The sequence below is a fragment of the Pleurodeles waltl genome, chromosome 9 (genome assembly GCF_031143425.1).
Source record: "Pleurodeles waltl isolate 20211129_DDA chromosome 9, aPleWal1.hap1.20221129, whole genome shotgun sequence".
NCBI lineage: Eukaryota > Metazoa > Chordata > Amphibia > Caudata > Salamandridae > Pleurodeles > Pleurodeles waltl.
Genome location: NC_090448.1, coordinates 774908451 through 774929732, shown reverse-complemented (window position 1 = coordinate 774929732; position 21282 = coordinate 774908451). Strand labels below are relative to the sequence as shown.

At 44.7% G+C, this 21282-nt stretch overlaps 1 protein-coding gene across 2 annotated transcripts in view; it reads left to right on the top strand.

The window, feature by feature from the left end:
- Positions 1-520: 520 nt before the first annotated feature.
- LOC138259955 (actin-related protein 2-like) overlaps positions 521-21282 on the top strand; it is a 110637-nt gene continuing 89875 nt past the window's right edge. Inside the window, exon 1 of one of the 2 annotated variants that reach the window (XM_069207961.1) lies at positions 521-682. In XM_069207961.1, coding sequence (XP_069064062.1) covers positions 635-682 — 48 coding nt within the window. In that variant the 5' untranslated portion in view covers positions 521-634. Of the gene's footprint in view, positions 683-18017; positions 18113-21282 lie in introns of those variants that run through there. The other variant, XM_069207962.1, reaches the window with a different exon arrangement.

Genomic DNA, 21282 nt, shown 5'->3' with positions numbered 1-21282 from the left:
GGACCCCTGGTCTTCTCCAGGCACTCTACGTCCGCCTGTACAAATGGGCCCATAAGGACATCTGGGCTTGTCTTCTCACCTAGAATGCCCAGTCCACTGGTCCTCTCCAGGTCCATAGGCCTGATCCTTGTTCCCGTCCATGCCACAAATAATCGTCAACATGGCTAAAATCCATTAACATTCACAACGCCAACAGTTCTCGTACTGCCGAGACCTATTGGCGTTGCCAATGCTTGTTTTTATGTTTTATGACGGCATCAAAATGCAAGCCAGGCATACTGGCTTTGCTACTAAGTATTACTCTTAGTTGCTCTCTAAGCCGATCTTCGCCCCGTCTTGTTTACTTGTCCGCCCTCCGATCTGATAAAGCCTCGAAACCTATTTGCTAAAAACAGCTCCGGAGTAATATTTCTCTGGTTGCTGTTACGCGCGCACCGCGTTTTCTAGCCCCGTTTCCTGCTTCCCCTACCAACTGAGCCCGGCCCAGGATGTTACGTCCAGCCTCGGCTCGAGCTGCCTGCCTCGCCCCCGCCCTCCTGATTTCCTCCTGTGGCAGGGAGGAAGCAGCTCTGTCAGGACCGGGGCGAGGCATCCAGCATAGTAGAAGCACCAGCGCTGATCCAAGGGGCAGAGCATGGACAGTCAGGGAAGGAAAGTGGTCGTCTGCGACAATGGCACTGGGGTAAGTCTCCAGAGAGGGCTGTCGGGGCACCATGCCGAGCCTGGTAAGGCTTCGCAACTTTACTTTAAAAAAAAAAAAAAAAAAGCAGAAGCAGGAAGTGCAGAGGCTGGTGTCTGTGCATTTGTTATCTGATTGCCACCACCCGGTTTCCTCCCACATTTCTCAAACATTCCGAACCAGTTTTCTTCTAAGTAAATAGCAGGCACTTTTTTAAAAACATGCAGCGTACAACGGCAGGAAATGGCTGTTTTCAACTCCTTTCATCTGTTTTCGACCCTTCTTTCTTTCTCGCCATCTCTTTCGCACCTTCCTTCCTCTCACCATATTTTCCTCTCTCCTCCTGCTTTAGCCCCTCTGCTCCATCCATCTGCTGCGGATCTGCAGTTTTTGAAGCGCTTTATTTAGAATTTTTGCCTTTCCCAATATGTACCGATTTAGGCAGTCAACGTTCTAAAGCCACGGCTGAGCATAAAATGAGTTGGCCAAGAGCACACATTGCGGCGGAGAGATGGAAGCTTTGTTTAGAAAGAATAGTGTATTTTAATATTACTTGCTGCATCGTCTGAGCTTTTTTAGCGTCGGAAATAAAAGATGTAGCTACGTGCTCACACACCTCTGTGTTGCTCGTTTTTATTATCCACCTTGGGTGTTTAGAGGGAGAATCTGTTTTCCTGTGATTTAAAAGGAACCCTCAGATCTGATATTGTTTGTCACTTTTCGACTACAGTTCTGTTGCTATTCAACATCGTGTGCCTTTTGTAGTCCGTCTTTTAGCTGTGGTGTCGAAAGGGAGCATCTGCCCCATTAGGATTCGAACGTGTGATTCGGAGACAGCTCACTGATCTGACAATTTTGCCAGCCGTTTATGTGCAAAATACAACTAGGGTTTAGAAATGAGACTTTTAGCTGTGGGGTTGAAAGGGTGAATCAGTACAGCCGAGTCCTACCTCTAACTGCTCACGGATCTGCTATTTTTGCCACCTTTCTGTGATGTGCAACATAGTGTTATGCTTGTGTAGTGAGTCGGTAGGCAATGGGACTGTGTGCATTTAACATGAAAGAGAGTTTACCTGACTTAATATATAGACAAAATGACAACTTATTTAGGAAAACCAAAGTCATCATCAAAAAGAATGCATTTGCGTTTACGTTCAATAATCTTAGCATATACTACGCGTAGAATGATGGTGAGATCCAAAAAATAGACTGTTTTGCCACAGAAAGCCACTTCAGTAAGTGGAGCTCAAGATTTGAGAATGAAAGCCGGCCTCGAAGCAAAGATGGAATTTATACTCCGACTGAAATGGTATTAATTTCAGTTGTAGATGAATCATTGCAGACGTACAATCGAATCGATTGCTAAAGGAGGAAACAGTCAAGTTGTCTGAAAAGGAGTTACTTTTGAGGAAGCCCTCCTAGTCATGTCTAATCGGAAGATCTGTCCCCTACATTTTTACTTTCTCGATCGTCAGAGGGAGCTTTCGGACAGTTGTTTCTTTACTGTTAGTGGCACAGTTTAGACTTCGAGGGTCTCCGTACTCATTTGAGAGGCAGAGTGTGTATGTGAAATCATCATGCATACTTCTCTTCCCTTTCCCCAGTGCAGTTGCTTGGAGTGAACTTGCTGCTAGACCATCCATTTCAAGACGGGTAGAAAAGTGTCATCCCTGCAGGCAGCTTAGGCGCCATATTGATGGCGAGCTACCCTTCCAGGTGTGTCACCTAAGAGGGAGAGGGAGTCCCACCAGGAGAGAGAGGGAGATGTGCATCCCCATCAGATGAGCGTAGAGCATATACTTGATTGAGAATTTGTTGTGAGAGGGAGGTAGGAACGAGCCTTGGGTGTTTTTTTCCCTGTGGTCCAAACTACTACAGATTCCTATCGATTTACTTGACTGACACGCCAAGTCGCTTCACGTGTTGCAGTCATTTTGCCCTGAATTTTATCTTTCAATTTTAACCCAGTTCAGCTAAGGTGTCTAAATATTAGGTGGCATTTCGGTGATATAACTTGAGGGAAACTGCCCTTCTGGGAGGAATTAACTGTTGGGTTTACTTGAAACGCAATCCAAGGAAAAATTGGACAGCGTACAAGCTACATTTTCCATCGGAAACGTACACGAGGCGTTTGTAGTCCCTACTCCCCACCCTATGAATACTCATTTTTGCACCAATCTCGGAAGCATGAAAGGTTGAGTGGGCCCTCCCAAGGTTCAGTCTAAGGTTTTATCGTTGCCCTCAATATGAAGATGAAAGGTAGCGAGTTTGTGTGCGAATTTAAACGTAGTTGCCTATATTTGGATTGCTAATTTCTTCGCATTTTTTAAATGCGGAACTGCAGCCTGTTAAGGAGTTGCATTTTTAGACTGTGATGAAATGTGGTCAACGTGAAACGTCTTTTTTATGTCTTTGACGCACAGCAGAGGAAGTGGGGATCTGTGAGTCAGCGGCAGACCAGTGGCCGCTAAAAGCTTGCAAAGCTCTCCCAGGCCGAGCTCCTGCCACTGCAAAATGTTAAGGTGGCCCAGTGTAAAGGCAGCAGGGCTGGGCTGCAGAGTGTGTGCAGCTTTGGGTCACGGGGTGTCATTCCACCGGGGTAGCTCAGCGGGGTTGTGCGTCTGTTGCAGAGATGTCTCGCCAAATGACAGGTTCGAATCGCACTGCAACAAATTATTGAGTTAATACTCCTGCTTCTGAGGACTGTGTGTAACCGGCGGTGCCAGAACAGCCATTGATGTTACTGGGGCCAATAGAGTTAGTACTAATGAATAAAAACACCCTTTTTATACAGCGCTCGAAACTATAGGTTTGTTGCAGCAAGATATATAATACATCACTATGAGATTACATTAAATGTATTGAATGGGAATAAGGGGTGCCTTATGCGGCAGGGGGAGTGGGGCAATGGCTCTATGTCGTGAAGGGTTTACATTCCTGATAAAACAGAGTTCATATTTAATGGACGGAGAGTATATATATACGTGAAACTCATTGAGTACTCATTATTGGCACAGTATGGACTTGCAAAGTGGTGTTTACACGAGAGTAAAGTTAAAAAGATGGCGAAGATGGCTGGGTTTCCAGCTTTGTCGTGAACTGCAGAGCGAAGGGCAAGTCAAAGTGGTAGGGCAGCTATTTGAAGACTTTGGGATGTAGCTTGAGAAAGGCTGTTGGCAAGTTATTTTTCTTGTAACATCTGGAGATGGGGTGGAGGCTGCTATGCCTATGCTTCTGGTGGATTCGGAGATCAGGTGCTCGTCTGGGAGGTATAGATTTCTAAGTTGCCCTGGCCACATTCATCACGGAGTATTGTTTGCATTGTGTGAGCCTAGGGATATCTATCGAGGGCGGGAGGTACAGTCTGATTGCTTTGTCCTTTGAATATGAAGGTGGAATGGGGTTCTGTGTGGAGTGCTGATGGCTGGCGGTGTTGTGGAGATTCCAAAAGCAGCAAGATGTGTTGACCCTCAGTGTTACTCAGGTGTTTGTGATAGTTACACGCGCTTGATCCTGCGTTGTAGACTGGTCTGTAATCAGGCTAGCTGCACCTTTAGGGGCTAAATCAAGACTGTCTACTCCAGTTTTGTTGTGTGAGCCTTGAAGTTAAATTGCATATCAAGGTGGTAGCCCATGGCGTTTGAATATGGGTTATTGTTTGGGAGAAACATCCTGGATTGCTGTTGTTGGGTCATGACGACACTTTCACTCCGGGTTGCCACTGGACATGAGGAGCACCTCCTTTTTTATGTATTTATTTTTTCCTAGGTTCAGTTGTGTATACCTCTTATGTTCGCTTTATGATACAGACATGATTTGAGTTAAAGCCTGTCATTTCGAGAGTTCTTCAGCTATGGTTGCATGCCAATCCCTTGGTTTTGCATTATGGGACCTGATGGTTCCATGTCTGAGCCAAAAACTGTAAATTATAACATTTAGTTGTTCTACACTTGAACCCTGTGAGTCCCAGAACTTAAATTAAGAAAAGGTGTACTGACGGTATCTCCTTGTATTGAGACCTGTCTGTTTAGTATGGAGGAAAAGCAATAGCGAGCAGTTCCATGATCCGCATTCCTTCAGAGTGTTGTGTTCTCCCTTTACCCACTGCGGGCAACAGGTCAGAATGGGCAGTCACTGTCTGGGGTGATTCCAGACCCATCACTCGGCCATTAGCACTCTATATTCTTCATTTGTGTATCTGCTGGACTGGAAAGAAATGCTAGTTAACAAAGCATGCTTGTGTAGCAGTCTATGGTGATATGGTGACCCTGAGGTTATGCGACTTCCCTTTTTTCAGTTATTTTTATCAAGGAGTGGGTGAAGAGTGGTGTTTGCAAGTTAAGGTGAGATGTCTTTTAGAAGAGCTACATATGCCGGAGTTTAAGGATGTGTGAGAAACACCTTGTTGTTCTGAGGCACTGGCAACTGGGAGAAACAGTGGGTCTAATAGAGCTTTTCAACATCTTCTGTGGTGGTCTAGAGTGAGGGTACAGTGTCTAAGTAGCCTTGAGGACTAGACTGTCAATGGTCTCGAGTTTGGAAACATATTTGGGTGGGATAGTGGAAACGGTATACATTTTGGTGTTCTGTATCAAAGTATGATATCCTGGTGCCAAGGTTGTTAAAAGCCATCAACACTAGGTGTATACTCGAGCTGCAGACAAGGACTTGTAGCAGACAGGTTGGTTATTTATCAGTAAAGCTCGAGGCCAACGGGCTAAGAAGGTCTTGTAACATTCCACTAACACAGGGGAGAATGCACAGGGCCACCCCAATCAGGGGGGCCCGGCTTATGGCTGGGGCGCCGGGCCGGAACGTGGGGGTGGGGGTCAGGGAGCGGCAGGCTCCCCGGCCCCCAACCGCAATGAAAACACAGCTGATTGGCTGCAGAGGGGCCCCGGAAGCACTGTTTGGCAGCCTTGGAAGCACTCTTTGTGCTTCCGGGGTCGCGCACAGGGATGATGTCATGCGGCCAGCCTTATAAGGCGGCCACGGTTGACAAGCGCGTCTTTCTCGCGCTCGCCGATTGGACCAGGGGGCCCCACTGGCCGCAACAAGAATTACCCACCCGCCTCCCCCCATTGTTGGGCATCAGTCTCTACTGAATTAGTTCCTTTTCTTACAGTTAGATTTGAATGTACTAAATAACCAATTGTGGTCTACATGCTAACGATTTGTTTTTCAGGTGACTGGATTTGTGATGAATGGACAGTTATAGTTTGTTAGTTTGTCGTATTGTGGGTACGATGGTGGGCGGGGTGAGATCATGACTGAGAATATAAATGGGTACCTTTTTTATTACAAAATTAGGTGACAAACTGATTGGACACTCCAAGGGGTGCTGGCTGGGAAGTGTGGACGACACACAGGGGCGCGGGGGGTTGCGAGCAGTCTCTGGCATCTGGCCCCTAGGGCCAACCACTTGCGCATGCGCAGAATGTCTTAAGCGAGCACTGGCCCTTGGGAGGCGGGGTGGAGTTTCAAGGTGGCTGGGGCACCCGAAGCAGGTATCCTAGTGGGCAGCCGTGCCCCATCCACAGCAATCCAGTTTGGAGGTATGAGAACACCCTGATGGAGATACTACCCCAGGGATTTGTAGAGTAAGGGGGGGTAGAGTATGGGAAAACAGTCATGATCTCATTCACAGCCACCAACATTGGGTACGCAGGAATGAACGGTTTTTAGTCAGTGACAGGATTGTGGATGTAGTAGCGTACTCTGTTAAGGCTAGGCATCCCTTGAACTCTGTAAATACTTTGTGAACATGATTGTGGTTACAGCATATAATTTTGATTATGATTAACACTATTTTTGTCAATAAAAAATACAGCCGGGGTTTTATGACCCCTAATCCCAAAGTGAAGTGCATTTAAGGTTTTAATTCAAGCTTACGTGGGGGGTGAGTGGTGTTTGGTGGTAGGAGGCTTCAGTGATACCCGGACATATTTTCTGAATGATACCGAGAGCGAAGAGATGCACATGGGATGTTGGTGTGGTCCAGCTGTTATTAGCCATTTTGTTATCTTCAGTAGATCTCCCAAAATGTTAGTGTTTGTCATCGTGACAACTTTGCTACACGAAGAACATTTTTATCACACAGATTGTTCTATGGGATGGTGCTGGGGGATCAGACACTCGATTGTTGTACAGGCACAAAGTTTTGAAAAGGGCTTTGGTCCTAATGTTTTCCTTTTCAAGAATCAGGTGTGGCAGTCTTTGGCAGCAGGGATGCCTTTTTTTGAGTTGCGTGAGGAGGTATTTAGTCAAATGATATCTTTCATTCTTGTTTTCCTTTTACTTGACATTCGGCTCCTCAGCAGCGCATTTTTACGTCATGATTAAGCTAGTGCATGTGCTGTCTCTTACAAGACCTTTGTTACCTTAAAGGGTGCTTAGAGGTAGCCTATTGCTTACTGTTTGGTTGGCTTCATTCTCATCTGCATGCTTCTTATTCATAAACTTCCTTAGGCCTCCTTCCTCTTTTTATGTGTTTGTCGCTTCCTTGAAGCACGGATACATTACTGTGTCATTCCATTACTTGCGTTTTCAATCGCTACTTATTTCTTTTTGTTTAAGCACTCTACAAGAGTGCCTGTGTTTTTCAGCTGTATTCTCCGTGTACTCCTCCCGCCCACCCCGGATTGACCCTCTAATTGCACCAGTTCCTTGCACAACTCTTCGCTGTGTGTGAGCTGGTTTGTAGCACCACCTGATCATCTCGCAGTGGTCAGTATGCTTGTCTGCATCCCTTTGCCCACTCTCCATTGCAGTTGTGCTTGTCCACAGCCCCTCCTGCCCCCACCCTCTGCTGTCCATGTGTTCCCCTATCCCATCTTACCATTACTCTCCCTCCACCGGATTCATTCGCTTCCTCCTTCCCTCCCTTTTTGTTGCCTTGTCTGTGCTTGTTTGAAATAAAAAAACAAAAGTCCTATGATTCAGTCTGTTTTTAGGGTCGAGCCTGCGTTGCATGCGCTCGCGGATGCGTATGGCAGTGAGACGCTTTAGTTATTAGAAAAGGGTTCGGAGCCCTGTCGACATCACGTCAGTGTTAACCATTGGTTCGTGGGCTTGACTATTAAAATCCGCTTGCTTTCATTAGTCGAAGGCATGGTCACGTCATGCCTTTTCCGGTGGCTAGCCCTCCTCAAGCGCATCGACCAAGTACAGAAAACTTGCGAGGCTCGCTGTTTTCTGTCTGGCTCGTGGACTACTTTTTTTCTCTATTTTACTAGCGCGATCGCTTGGCAGAAGTCCAGTGCTTTACACAGTTAATTTCACTTTTTCGGGTTACGTACATAAAAGCACTTTTGCCGATAGATGAAAAGTCGGGTTAGGAGTTTACAACGCGATCAGCTCTAACATGAGCGAACGCGAGACCCATTGCATTGCAAATGCTTCTTTAATATTAGTTTTAGCATGCTGCACAGCGCCCCATTCTGCCGATCAGACTTACATAGACATTGGCAAAGCCAGTAGGTATCGCCTGTTTGCTAGCCTGTTGGTTAGTGGCCCAGAAGTGCAGACACACCAGCCTGGACACTGAAGTGCTCCCGTTTTGAGGCAGCAGTGCATGTGATCAGACAAAATACGGTTACTCGGAGAGTAAGGCAGCCAGCGGATGAAGTAGGGTTTCTCATTGTACCATCCTGTCGGAGGTGGTGGGAGGAAGCAAAATGCTTTTTTTTCTTTTTTTTCTTTTGTCAATCACCCAGGGTGTTTGACTTTGGGATAAAGAAATAAAACGAAAATGTGAGAGTTCTTGAACAAGAGGAATGTGAGAGGGGAACAAGGAGGAGCGAGAAAACAGAGCAGACAAATCGAGATTAAAAAAGCAATTTCACAATTTGATCACAAATTTCTGTCAGGCTTGAAAACTTGCGAACATTATTGGTCTGTTGACTTTTCTTAGAGCAACAGGGCTGACTGAAAGCCCAGTATGTAGGTATATATTTTTATTGTGAATTTTGTGTTGGATTTTTGGGAAAACTTGAGACTACCGAAATAGCTTAATGTGCGAGACCCTAAAAAACAGATGGGATCACGTAAAGCACTGGAGCAGGGCAAATAGTGTTGGCCCCGAATCCTAAAAGTTAGTGAAACATGATTCACGTTTTAAGACTAAAAAAGAAAGACAGCCGTGGTCCGAGGGAGTCTAAGTACCTTTTGTGCTTCCGGGGGTGTTGAGCTCCTCGGGAGCCTCCTTTCAGTCACGTTACATATCTGATGAGCGTCGTGCAGGTCGATACAAGTTGGTACAAGCTTCCCAATGGCGTGTCTGGAATGCGGTTCGGCGAGGAGCTAATTCGGATGGAAAGAGGAGCGAGAGACCGGAATGGTTTTTGTTTTTACTTGTAGTTAAGAACATATGCCTGCTGGTTTTAGCGGGGCCTTTGCGAGGCGGGTACTCCCAGTACTACAAAAAGAGTTTCCGAAGACACTGTTGGCAGAGGTTGGTGATGACGAGCTGCTTCTTTTCGTCCCATCACTTGTTTCCTGCTTAGAAAGTTGTATAGTAGAAAAAATAGTTTGCTGAGACCCAACGGGTACAGGTACACAAAGTACATCACTACATATGTGCAGACTTTTAGCCTGGACTCCAAGACCCCACAGCACACTGCAGTTGCTAACAGAAATGGTCACACCCTTTTGCTTTTGAGTTGCATTTTGCTGGATGTTTCGCGTCCAGGGTCTCAACACCTAACTAGCCTTCAAGCTTGTCTACTTGGAGGAGACGAGAAGGACCATTTTGTTGGTGTTTTATTTGGCAACAGCATTACATCATGTACTAGGGATAAAAAAAACTATGCTGCTTCCTCTGGCACCCCTTGGTCAATTGTCTGATTAACGGCATTACACTTTGGGACATTTGCTGGTAATGTGAGAGAATGACAACGCTTGGGTTCACATTCACCTAAACTTGTTCTGTGTACCTCATCTGGGAAGTCCTTGTGCAGTGCAGAAGGAGGGTCCTTCATGTCTCATTCACTTGTCAGGCATGGTAACTGGGAGGATTGTGTAGGAATCACCCATCCTTATCAGAAGATGTTTCTGAGGTGGTAAATCCACCTTCTGTTAAATTTGCAAGGTTCATGTGGGCTTGTTGTACCGTCTGGTTGCCAGGCAAGCACCTACGTGGAATATTCTGTGGATTGCCCCATGTCATGCATAACCGCAACTCTTGCATAGATGGGGCCATTCCTGGAATTGGAAAACATTTATTCCGGGAACCAAGCAATTGGGGGTGAAGGTGTGGCAGAGGAAGGGGGGTAGAGACAAGAGGGGCTGAGCTTGAACAGCAGGTTCTGACAGTCAGCTTGTGTATTTTTTTTTTTTTTAAAGGCCTGCTGCAAAGAGATTGGCAACAAGTACAAATGTGACAGGAAATCTATTCTAGTTTACTTCACTAAATTTAAGGATTCTGCTGCAGATATATTTGGGTGCCCAGCAATTCTGATGTATTATAATGGCAGTAAGAGAACTCTTTTTTTTTTTTTTTTTTTATGTGGCTTCTGCAAAGCAAACTGTGTAACATGCAGATCCAAATTTTATAAGTATATGTAAGTGGGCTCCTGCTTTTGACAACAAGATCGTTTTGTTACTTCCAGTTCATAAGTTGCAAACCCTCTAATATTGCACAGTGAACTATTTACTGGCATCAAGGAGCTGCATGCACACTGTATGTCGTGGGTTTAGATACCTTATTGTTTTTTTTTTCTTAACCTGTTCTTATTCCAAAATTGCAAAGAAAGGTTCCTTTGGGGAGTATTAAAGTCTTGCAAGTACAGACAATCACTATGTCTATTTTTATATCCAGATATAGTGTTTCTCTGACCATTCATGCCAGGATTGTATTGGCCTGCTGGGCAATATGGCAGTTCCCGAGGGGCTGTTCTGATAGATCAGTGTATGGGCTGTTTTTTGGCTAGTTTGTGGGTAGTTTTTTGTGGTCTGGTGGGCAGTTTTTTCTGTTGATTTCTCTGATATTACCACGAACAGTGCCTGCAGCAGGCACAACACATATTCTTCCATGTCTTCCAAAACATATTCAGCTTGTCTTTACAAGTTTAAAAAAAAACTGCCCTGATTTGCAAATATGTGCCACTTTTTACCTATCTGATTTGCTAAAGGGTCCACCTAATGTGGTACCTGGGACTATTTCCTTTCTCGGTCACTTTTAACATATGATGTGTACAAGTATGGACGATATGGGATTCCTACACCTTCTAACCCTCAATGTCTTATATACCATTTCCTGTACTTTGATTTACACACTTTTGTGATATATTGTGTCTGTGTGTGATGTAAATCACTCTGACACCCTACTCTGGGATAAATAGCTCTATACAAAAAAAAAACACTAGGTGCAATTTAGATCATTATTTGTGTAAAAACAAACAGATATATCTAGAATTCTTGCAATACTTGCACATATTTTTCATAGGAGTGTTTATCAAAGTTAAAAACCTGCCTCCAGTAGTTTCTCTCAAGTACTTGGGAAGTGAGAACAAACTGTTAGCCTTTGTGTCCTTCCATTACATTGGCATCTAAGTATTCAGCTTAAGATGGCTCCCGGTCAGGATGGTGCTTCAATAAAAGAAGGAGTGATGACCATTTATATCAGCCGTAAATTTTGGGCCCAACTGGAAGTTAAAATAAGACAGCCCTCTCCACCTACAGGTTGCTGCTCTGAACAAACTGAAATCAGAGAATGCGTGGGTGTTGCAGAATTGTACCCTGGTGTAGGAAACTTACATCAGGACAAGTTTTTCACATTTCTCCAGGTTGTGCGGATACTAGATCAAGGCCAAAAATAGCTGCTGGAACCGGGATCCAGTGGGCTCCCCTACCTTCCAGCACTGGATGGAAACAAACAGTAGTTAGGATTCTGCCTGTCCCATTCTCCTGCTGCTTACTTCTGCTAAAAAGGCCCCATAGAGTCTCCGTTTTCTCGCCTGTTTTCCCAGCCTCTGTCTCGCACCTTCTTTGATTTGTTTTATCCCCATTGCAGCAGGGAGTTAGTTACCTTTGTCCCATCAGTGTTTTTTTTATTTATTTATTTATTTTTAAACTGGCAAAAACACATTGCACTCATTTCAGGTCGTTTCATGAATAGGTGCGCTGGCCCATTCAAGAGCCCATTGCCTATATTTGTAGGTTGGTATACTCTAAAGGATGTAAATATAGATCAGAATTTCTCCAAGTTAGAGCATGATTTTCAGACACTGAGCAGGTGTATGTTCTATTTCTTACCGAGGTGTGCTTCTGAAAATCATGCTCTAACATGGAAAAAGCGTGAGCTATTCATATGCACCTTATTGCAAGGGAAAAGAAAAGCCAGGCGCTCGGCCCTGCACCTCAATCCTTTGCAGAACCAGAGTAACTATTCATGATACCGCCCTTCCTGATTTTCCTGAGCTCAGATTCCTATTCACCAGCACGTCAGTTCTCGAACAAGGCCACCTCTTGTACTCTGTGTACGCTCTTATTACCGTGAATGCCTGTTTCATATAGCCCCTCTCCTTCCCTCCCAACTGCATACGTGTTTAGATTTCTGAGTATCTCTTCACCGTACTTATATTTTCAGTTCTGCACCACTTGGTGGTCCATCCTGGGGCTGTGTTGCATCTGTAGTAGTTCTGCTGCTTGGCTACGTCATAACCGGCTCAGAAAATCGGGGTGTGCCCCTTCGGTTGCCACTTTTTCGAGAGAAAAATACTAACCATTTGTTCATATTTTAGGACAATGCAAGGTCCTCGAAAAGGTACATACATAGTATTTTATGGAAAGCTGTCTCTATTCATGTCTTTTAACGTGTCTGTGTGTTTGTGTTCTTAAATTTTCAGTTAAGGTTCTTTGAGGCGGCTCTAAAACAGTTTTTTAAAGTGATTTATTCTTATATTTAGTGTCTAAGGTATGTACTGATAGATGGAAAGAATACTGGCTTTTGGAGATGTGATTTTTCTCATTTTTGTATCGGCAGTGACATTAAAATACTGGTAATGCTCCTAAAAAGTTGTCCAGGTGGCATCTCTATGCGCCCCTCAAAACAAGATATGTGCTTCAGGCGGGCCTTCTAGAACTGGACACCATACACAAAATGTGTCTCCAATGCATGTCACAGAATTTCAGACTGACAAAGTACTGCACGCACAGTGCTGGAAATTAAAAAAAGAAATACTCTTGGGTTTTTATAAATTGGGTGCCAAGGTGTGGCATTAAAAAAGGTATGCGGGGTGGGGAAGGGGGGGCCACCAGGGGCGAAGTCATGAAAAGCAGAGTCTCACATGCTCAATTTGTACAGATTATTTGTAGACGCCGACGTAAAGAAATTGTGGTAAAGACAAATGTGATGGTAAATTTGTTTGTGCTTGCATAATTGGTATTGAAAAGTTTGCAATTTAAACTATTTTACGTGATTAAGGCACCTGATGCGTAGACCTTTTTAGAGGGGAAAGTAGTGGTAAGATAATTGCTAGAGAGCTGTGTTTTTCCTGGTCACAGGTTTAACCATTATAACGTAGCAAAGAGGGTTACTGGGGCTGTTGCAAAGCACAGCGTTTGACATACAGATCACAGATATGTATTTTATGTAAATAGCTGAGCTGGTTACAGTTCCTGTTCCAGAGATCCTTTGGGTACATGCAGTTCATAAGTTACAATCCTTCAAATATAGCACGGTGTGCTACGAATCGGCAACAAGGAGCTGCGTGCAAATTACAGGGCATAGGTTTAGAACCTTATTCTTTACTCCATCTTTTGTTATTCTAAGGTTGCCTAAAGGATTTCTTTGGGTAGTAATTAAAGTCTTAATACAGACAACTTCAACCGCCGCGTTAAGTTTTGAACCCTGACATTGGGTTTCTCATAACCAAGTAACATAGGGCCAGATGTACGAAAGGATTTTACCCATTCTGTGTCTATTGGAAAAAGCTTTCGTACATATGGCCCATAGTGCCTACCAGTAAGGATGAAATGTTACTCCACAGCTTGTAACCAATCATTGTCTTGTGTAACATTATTGGACATTGATTTACAGACTTGTATGATTCATTGTCTCTGTTACGTGAGTGTGTATTGTGTAGAGCACTTTGATACTCTACAATGGGTAAGTACCACTATAAAAGAAATAAAAAAAATTGGTGATGTTCAAATAGTTACTTAAGATACATCTGGCTTTCTCACTGTACATGCATATCTAGGGGTTGATCAGAATCAAATACTTGCCTCCAAATAATAATTTCTCTTGTGTAGTGACAACAAGGTTGGTGACTTTCCTGGCATTTGGCATTGAGGTCTTAGGTTACAAACAAGGTCCCAGCCATGATGAGACTCCAGGCCTCCAACAAAAGGAGGGTTGGTGGCCCTTTAAGTGAGCCTTCTGATTTGAACCCAGCTGGAAGTGAAAATAAGAACTTTTGCCTTGTAGGTTGCAGCTCCAAACGGAAGGCAAACAACGTGCAGGCTGTACGGAGTATTGTTTGTAGCGGTAAATTACACTTCATAAATTCAGCATACTTCAATGGGACTGGCCTAGATCATGGGCCCCTCTAATAATAGTTTTGTTCTCAACCCCCACCCGATGATGCTCCAAACAAGTATCTAGAGGCGGCTTACAGAACTGGGGTTTAGTTTTGCAGATGCTGTATCCAGTTTTGGACACAGGACTGCAGAGGAGATTTCTCAAATGGAGACTTACTACTACAGATGTGATGACCTCTTGAGCTTCACAGAATAATCCTGGTACAAGCCGAAGAAAAGTAACAATCCAACAGATGTTACCTAGGAAGTGATTTGGTATTTTTGATTTTTGCTTTAACCCTTTCACAGCCAAGGACGTAACGGTTACGTCCTTGGCTGCGGCGCTGAGGCACCAAGGACGTAACCGTTATGTCCTGGGACCGGCTCATGAGCCTCGCCTCTGTGCCCCCACTGCAGGGATGGAAAGGGAATCGCTTCCCCTTCCACCTCTGCTCCCCCGTGGGATCTGATGACATCAGCACGCAATTTCACATAAGGGGAACGACCCCTTAGGCAAGGGTCGTTCCCCTGGGGGGCAAATTTATTTTAGGCCTTCTCTGCCCCCTCCCCCCCATGGGGGCAGAAACCACTAGGCACCAGGGATTGGTGTATGTGTGTGCTTTGTTTGGGGGCAGCCCCTTGGGCAAGGGTCGCTCCCAATGGGGGCACATTACTGTTGGCCATATCTGCCCCCCTTGGGGGCTGTTCGGCCTATTTCTGGACGACCCATCTGCCCCCAAGGGGGGCAAAAAGCCCACCCTAGACCAGGGAAGATTATTATTTTTTTTTTCAAGATAAGAGGGTGTGGCTATGGCCATACCCCCACCCCAAATAAATGGGGTCAAAGTTGTTCTGCCCACCAGTGGGCAGATAGGGCAAGTACCCCTGATCCACACCCGGGGGGGAGGGGGGAGAAGGTCTACTACATGCCAGGGAATTCAAAAAAAGAAAAGAAAATAGTGGGTGGTGGCTACCAACCAGTATGGGCCTGGTTATGCCCCCACCCCAACTGAAGGGGGTAACAGTCTTTCAGCTTCCCCCCCCCCCCCGCACACTAAAACATCTTATCCCACGGCAAGCAAGAGGACATTTGATTGTTTTGGTTTTACATTTGGGCCATGAGAGCTTGGATAATTCTCAAAATCGTCCCACTTGGAATAGTGAGGGCTGCACTTTTTGTACTTTGGAACGCTGCCATGTAGAACAATCCACAAGACCTAGACACATCTGAAAACTAAACATCTGGGTGAGTCCAGGGTGGTGTGCTTCACATGCACCCCGCACCATTTTCTTACCCACAATGCCCTGCAAACCTCCAACTTTGCTGGAAATCACACATTTTCCCTCCATTTTTGTGATGGAACCTTCTGGAATCTTCAGGAATCCACAAAATTCCTAACACCCAGCATTCTCATCTATACCAATAAAAATTCTGAAGTGAGGTACCATTTTTACCAGGAGACTGAGGGGAACGTTGGGTGGCACGAAATTTGTCCCAGTGTGGTGATACCACACAGAAATGTGGGGAAAATGTGTTTTTTTTAATTTATTTATTTTTTTAGCTAAATTTGAGCTTTGCTGAGGAATCTGGGTAGGAAGACACTGGGGAATCCACGCAAGTCACAACTCCCTGGACTCCCTCGGTGTGTAGTTTTCAGAACTGTCTGGGTTTGGTAGGTTTCCCTGTATGGCTGCTGAGCCCAGAACCAAAAACGCAGGTGCCCCTGCCGCAAAAACAGGTAGTTTGGTATTTGATCATTTTGATTAATCCAGGGTTTTGGGTCATTTCCTTTCACAGGCACTAGGCCTACCCACACAAGTGAGGTACCATTTTTATTGGGAGACTTGGGGGAACGCTGTGTGGAAGGAAATTTGTGGCTCCTCTCAGATTCCAAACGTTCTGTCACCAAAATGTGAGGAAAAAGTGTTTTTTGGGCCAAATTTTGAGGTGTGCAAAAGATTCTCGGTAACAGAACCTGGTGAGAGCCCAGCAAGTCATCTTATCGTGGATTCCCCTAGATCTCTAGTTTTTTAAAATGCGCAGGTTTGGTAGGTATCCCTAGGTGCCGGCTGAGCTAGAGGCCAAAATCTACAGCTAGGCACTTTGCAAAAAACACATCAGATTTCAATGTAAAAATGTGATGTGTCCATGTTACGTTTACTGTCACAAGCATTAGGCCTACCCACGAAGTGAGGTACCATTTTTATCGGGAGACTTGGGGGAACACAGAATAGCAAAACAAGTGTTTTTGCCTCTTGTCTTTCTCCACATTTTTTCCTTCCAAATGTAAGACTGTGTAAAAAATAAGTCTATTTGAGAAATGCCCTTTAATTCACATGCTAGTATGGGCACCCCGGAATTCAGAGATGTTCAAATAACCACTGCTCCTCAACACCTTATCTTCTGCCCATTTTGGAAATATAAAGTTTTTCTTGATTCCTATTTTTCATTTTTTAAATTTCAGCAAATAAATTACTGTATACCCGGTATAGAATTAAAACCCATTTAAAGGTGCAGCTCATTTATTGGTTCTGGGTTCCTAGGGTTCTTGATGAACCCGAAAGTCCCATATATCCCTGCAACCAGATGAGTCCAGCAGACCTATCGGTATATTACTTTTAAAAATCTGACATCGCAGAAAAAAGTTACATAGTAAAACGTTGATAAAGATGGCTGTTTATTTCACCTCAATTTCAATATTTCTTTATTTCAGGTGTTATTTTCTGTAGGAAACCCTTGTAGGGTCTACACAAATTACCCCTTGCCGAATTCAGAATTTTGTCTTCTGTTCAGAAATGTTTAGCTTTCTGGGATCCAGCATTGGTTTCACACCCATTTCTGTCACTAACTGGAAGGACGCTGAAAGCACCAAAAATAGTACAAATGGGGTTTGTCTCAGTAAAATGCCACAATTGTGTTGAAAAATTGGGTTTTCTGATTCAAGTCTGCCTGATCCTGAAAGCTGGGAAGATGGTGATTTTAGCACCGCAAACCCTTTGTTGATGCCATTTTCAGGGGAAAAAACACAAGCCTTTTTCTGCAGCACTTTCCCTTTTATTTTTTTTTATTTTTTTAGAGAAAACGAATTTTTTGCTGTATTTTGGTTAATTTCTTTGTCTCCTTCAGGGGAACCCACAAAGTCTGGGTACCTCTAGAATCCCTAGGATGTTGGGAAAAAAAGGACAGAAACTTGGCGTGGGTAGCTTATGTGGACAAAATGTTATGAGTGCTTAAGGGCAAACTGCCCCAAACAGCCAATAAAAAGGCTTGGCAGCTGAGGGGGAAAAGGCCTGGCAGCGAAGGGGTTAAAAAGATTTATAAATAAACACCAGACTGAGCCTTCAAGCCCCTGCCCGCCAACAGGTTTATCATTCCCAAACGAGGCAATATTTATTGGGTGGGTGAAGGCACGTCTCAAGACCCCGTGCTATGGAACTACCTTTGTAAGCAAAATATCTGGATTCCATAACTCGCATGAACACACCGATTCTGATGTTACCTTCGGCTTTTGAATGTTAACCTCTGTCAGAGAACTGTCAGCGGTTTAGTTCATGATTGGAACTAGTTCGATATCAATGATCACACACACAAGCACTTTTGCAGACCACCTAAGGGCACTTTACAAAGCACAGATGGATAAAAATACCTTGGTTAACTGGAGTGTGGAGATGGTGTGTTTCTGTCGTTATTCTCATACACCCTTCTCACATGGAACCAGCTCATGTAACTCATCAGAACCTCTAGAGTAAAAATAAAAAATCACATACACACCTATAATGGCGGTATGTATAATGTAATCCCTTTGTTTACGTTTCAGGTATTTGCTCCGATATGCTTCAACATTGAGAGGAATGCACACATTGCACCCGATTACCAATATGCAACCGTTTGAAAAGTAACACCTAGTGCAGGTATCTGGGTTTTGAATTGTGTGCGTGAGAGCTCTGTCTATAGATAGATATATATTAGATGTTCGGGTGCTCACTGCACAGATAAAACCACCTATGCTTTGGTTTACCAGTCTCCGTTGGGAAGCACAGGATGTGGCACCAACATGTGGTACATTGTGTCTTTCAGTGATCCCTTGCTTAAGTTCACGCTGTGCAGGCACCGAATCTAGAAATCACAGCACCGCTACGAACTGGCAAAAAGACAAATAAATAACCTTCACACAAAGGCAACAAACAGCCCAACTCTCTTTCAGATGCCACCCCCCCCCCCCCCAAAAAAAAATCCCCCGCATATTCCATGTTAAGATCTCCAAGAACCGGCAAAAACAGACGCACAACATGCCTGACCACTTTGAGAGGGGGGGGGGGGGCACATGTATGTACATACACACCGTGCTTTAAATAGGCATGAGAAAACCTGCATTTCTTTAATTTGAAACGGGGAGTACCTGCATTTCTCAGGGGCAAACAGGTACTCTGGCTAGTGAGTACCAGCAGTCGTATATTTCCTTTTAAAGTACTGTGTACCCACGCTGTTGGAAATATTTGTGAACATTTTGACGCATTGGCATACATTCCAGCGCGAGCGTTTCGCACCATTCTTTTCAGTTATTTGAAGTGCAAAGGGGTTCAATGAAAAAATAATTCAGCAAATGCAATATGTTCTAATTTCCTCGAAGTTTATTTGTATTGTGTGGTGTGTAAGCGAGTTTCCAATCGATGCAGGGTTGAGAGAAGCGGCCGACAGTTTTGTGGGGCAATTTATCTCACATCGTTGAATATGCTGGTGTATGCTGTTTGTTTATCTAGCATGAATTCAGGCTACAACCGTCAGGCAAACCTGCCCATGTGTAGCATCCTCCATCCTCCCACGGCAAGCACACCCTTTTAGCTAGCTCTGCATCCAGGAACTCCCCGCAAAGACAATCACAATATCCCCAGGGGTACGATGCACTTTATAAATAATACAGTCCGGCCACACAGAGATTTAGAGCTTCCAACTGGTACGGGAAACCATATATGAATGCCAGTCCAATACCTGAAAATAAGTGTTGCCAGCTTCTCTGCAACGTGTTGAGGCGCAATAGACTTTTACAGGTTTTTTGTTGTTGTGGACAACAAAGGATGTATATTTTTCGTCGCCTTATTACACCGGGGCTGACAATAGCAGCTTTTCACCCCCACTAAAACGATGAGACCTGCAGTAACACCACGGATCTATTAATTTTCATCTGTAGTTTTCAGCAGTGTCTCCAGGCCTATTTAAGGCTCCTTCCACTTACAATGCCCAGTAATTCTACACCTGCAGAATTTAAAGGACCCCAGGTAACTAAAGGGGCGAGGGGTTAATACCCCTGGAAATCCAGCATTACTGGTATGTGGAAATTAGGGTCCTCCATTTTTAGTTACTTTCTTGGAAAGTGTAGGAAATCTGCCTTTTCTGCTTGGTTGCCCTGGATTTTTCAACTTTCTGATGGACCCTACACGTTTGCTGGCTTTAGAACTCTTTGCACTTTAACCCTGCTAATCAGTAGAAATGTGCCACTGGCGTCCCCCGCCCCCCAACACCCCACCATTCATCATGGTTAAATTGGCCTATTCCTGATTGGCTCATTTAACAAAGTGTGTAAGTCTCTGGTATATGGCCTAAAAATGTACCAAGGGCCTGGGAGCAATGGCAGCATGTGGCATTTTAAAGTGGTGGGTTGTAAAAGTTTGGGGAAAGTGCCCTGTGGCGAGCGACCATAGCGTATGAGCCCAACTGGCAAAAGGGAAGTTCGGGGGTGTCTCCCCCAAGAAGATGTTGAAAAAAGAGTGGGCAAATGGTGTATTTTCAAGAAAATTTGAGAAAGCAAGAAGTTTTTATAAAGCAATGGGTAAAGCCCCCCTCAACATTGGGAGCTATTTAAGAGCCCCCCCCCCCCCCCCCCCCCCCCCCCCCCCCCCAAGAAGGCTCGTCCTTCTTTCCGTTTGTGGCGGCTGGTTGCGTGCGGGGCCCGCAGTTGTGTGTTCAACTGCACCTGTCCCCGTTTTTTCCTCACCTGTTTCCCGGTGTCCTGTGGTGTTCCTGTCACCGCGTCGGCAACCTGTGATCCTGGGCAGATATTGTTGATCCCAGTGGTGTGCTCTGGCTGGTGGCTGCTTCTGATCCTGTTTTTCGGACTGGGACCCTCTTGGACGTCGGCGTTTCCGGCAGCTTGTTGCTGTTCCTGTCGGTTGGTGGTGAGAATAAAAGGGTGGTTATGACCAATACATAGATTTCACATGCTAATAACGCAGGTAGCTGCTTATTCAGTATAACCACAGAACTTCATAACAAACTTGATAACAATGCTGAGTGCCTCCCAGATTTCTTTCTTTATTGATATTTCTTTAGAAATTAAATCTACTGAGGAAATACAAGTTGTAGTGCACTGGTGCAGAGTAGAAGAATTTTAATAGCCCTCACTGTTTCAGGGAATTGCCACATAGTAAGCCTATCAGTAGTTGAGTGCCCCTGGGGTGAACCTTGCCTTGGCCCTACCCGTGCTAAGAGTGCCACCCTTGTCTGGTCTCTACTTTTACATCCATGCAACTTTGAAGTGGAATTGAGTCTATTCTGTGCATGTGGTTTGTGTTCCCCTGCTATGTCAAACAAATGTGCGACGGGAGGGGGCCCGTTTACTCCTCACCCCGCACAAACACCTGGTCTCTTGTACCTCAGACACTCTGTATCCGCTGCCTCCAATGTCTAAACTCTCCCTTCATGTCTGTCTAACGTGTCTCTCAGAGCCCGAGTAGACAGCAACTGATGGGTTTATGGGAAATAATCTGCAGACCACTACATGTTGCAGCACCCCAAAACTGCCCCCTGCTGCAAGGGTGGCCTTGCTGCCTTCTAGCAGACATTGTCTTTATTTGCATTTATTATAGCACCAACAATTCCTCTGCATGGTACTTAGGAGTATGATGCTAGAGGTTAAAGAAGAAAAGAGCAAGAACATACAGAAATCATGTAAAAACTTTGCAAAATGAAGACACGACAGAGAAATCAATGAGAATTGCCACAGAAAGTTAGTAAGACCTCCTGCACAGATATGCGCACAATATTATGGATTCGTGTTCGAGTCCATGCAATAGCCACTTAGCAT